This window comes from Haliaeetus leucocephalus, unplaced genomic scaffold (genome assembly GCF_000737465.1).
Source record: "Haliaeetus leucocephalus isolate CR32 unplaced genomic scaffold, Haliaeetus_leucocephalus-4.0 Scaffold662, whole genome shotgun sequence".
Taxonomy (NCBI): Eukaryota; Metazoa; Chordata; class Aves; order Accipitriformes; family Accipitridae; genus Haliaeetus; species Haliaeetus leucocephalus.
This window is the reverse complement of record NW_010973098.1, coordinates 893-1,304: the sequence shown is the minus strand read 5'-3', so window position 1 is coordinate 1,304 and position 412 is coordinate 893. Positions and strand designations below refer to the sequence as shown.

The following is a 412-nucleotide window of genomic DNA, read 5'->3' as shown; positions in this document are numbered from 1 at the left end:
CGCGTCACCTGGACGGGGGGGTCGGCGTGCTGGATGTTGTCCTGCAGGTGTGACATCAGCATGAGGTCACGGGCCTGGTACCAGCGGCTGTGGAGGGCGTGGTGGTAGATGTGGCACAGGATGGCGCAGGTGCGGATGCGGTCGGTGCGGTCCTTGGCGTAGACGTACTTGCAGAGGCGCTCCATCAGCGCCGCCGAGTCTTCCTCTTCCTCTTCCTCTTCCCCCGCCCGTTGGGCGTCGCCGTGGGCGCGGCGGTGGGCGCGGTAGTCGAACTTGTAGTAGGTGTGGAGGACGCGGCGCAGGTAGACGCGGCACAGCTCCTCCGTCGTCCCTTTCTCCTGCAGGTAGCGCTGGAGGCGGGCGATGATGCCGCAGACGCGCCCTTCGTCCTTCAGGTGGTCGACGTACTCTG

At 66.7% G+C, this 412-nt stretch overlaps 1 protein-coding gene across 1 annotated transcript in view; it reads right to left on the bottom strand.

The window, feature by feature from the left end:
- Positions 1 to 8: 8 nt before the first annotated feature.
- The window catches only part of LOC104839301 (eukaryotic translation initiation factor 3 subunit C-like), a gene marked incomplete at both ends in the record, with an annotated part of 1,293 nt that continues 889 nt past the window's right edge, over positions 9 to 412 (bottom strand). The window contains one exon of the mRNA XM_010579508.1: positions 9 to 409. Within this exon, the coding sequence (XP_010577810.1) occupies positions 9 to 409 (401 nt within the window). The remainder of the gene's footprint in view (positions 410 to 412) is intronic.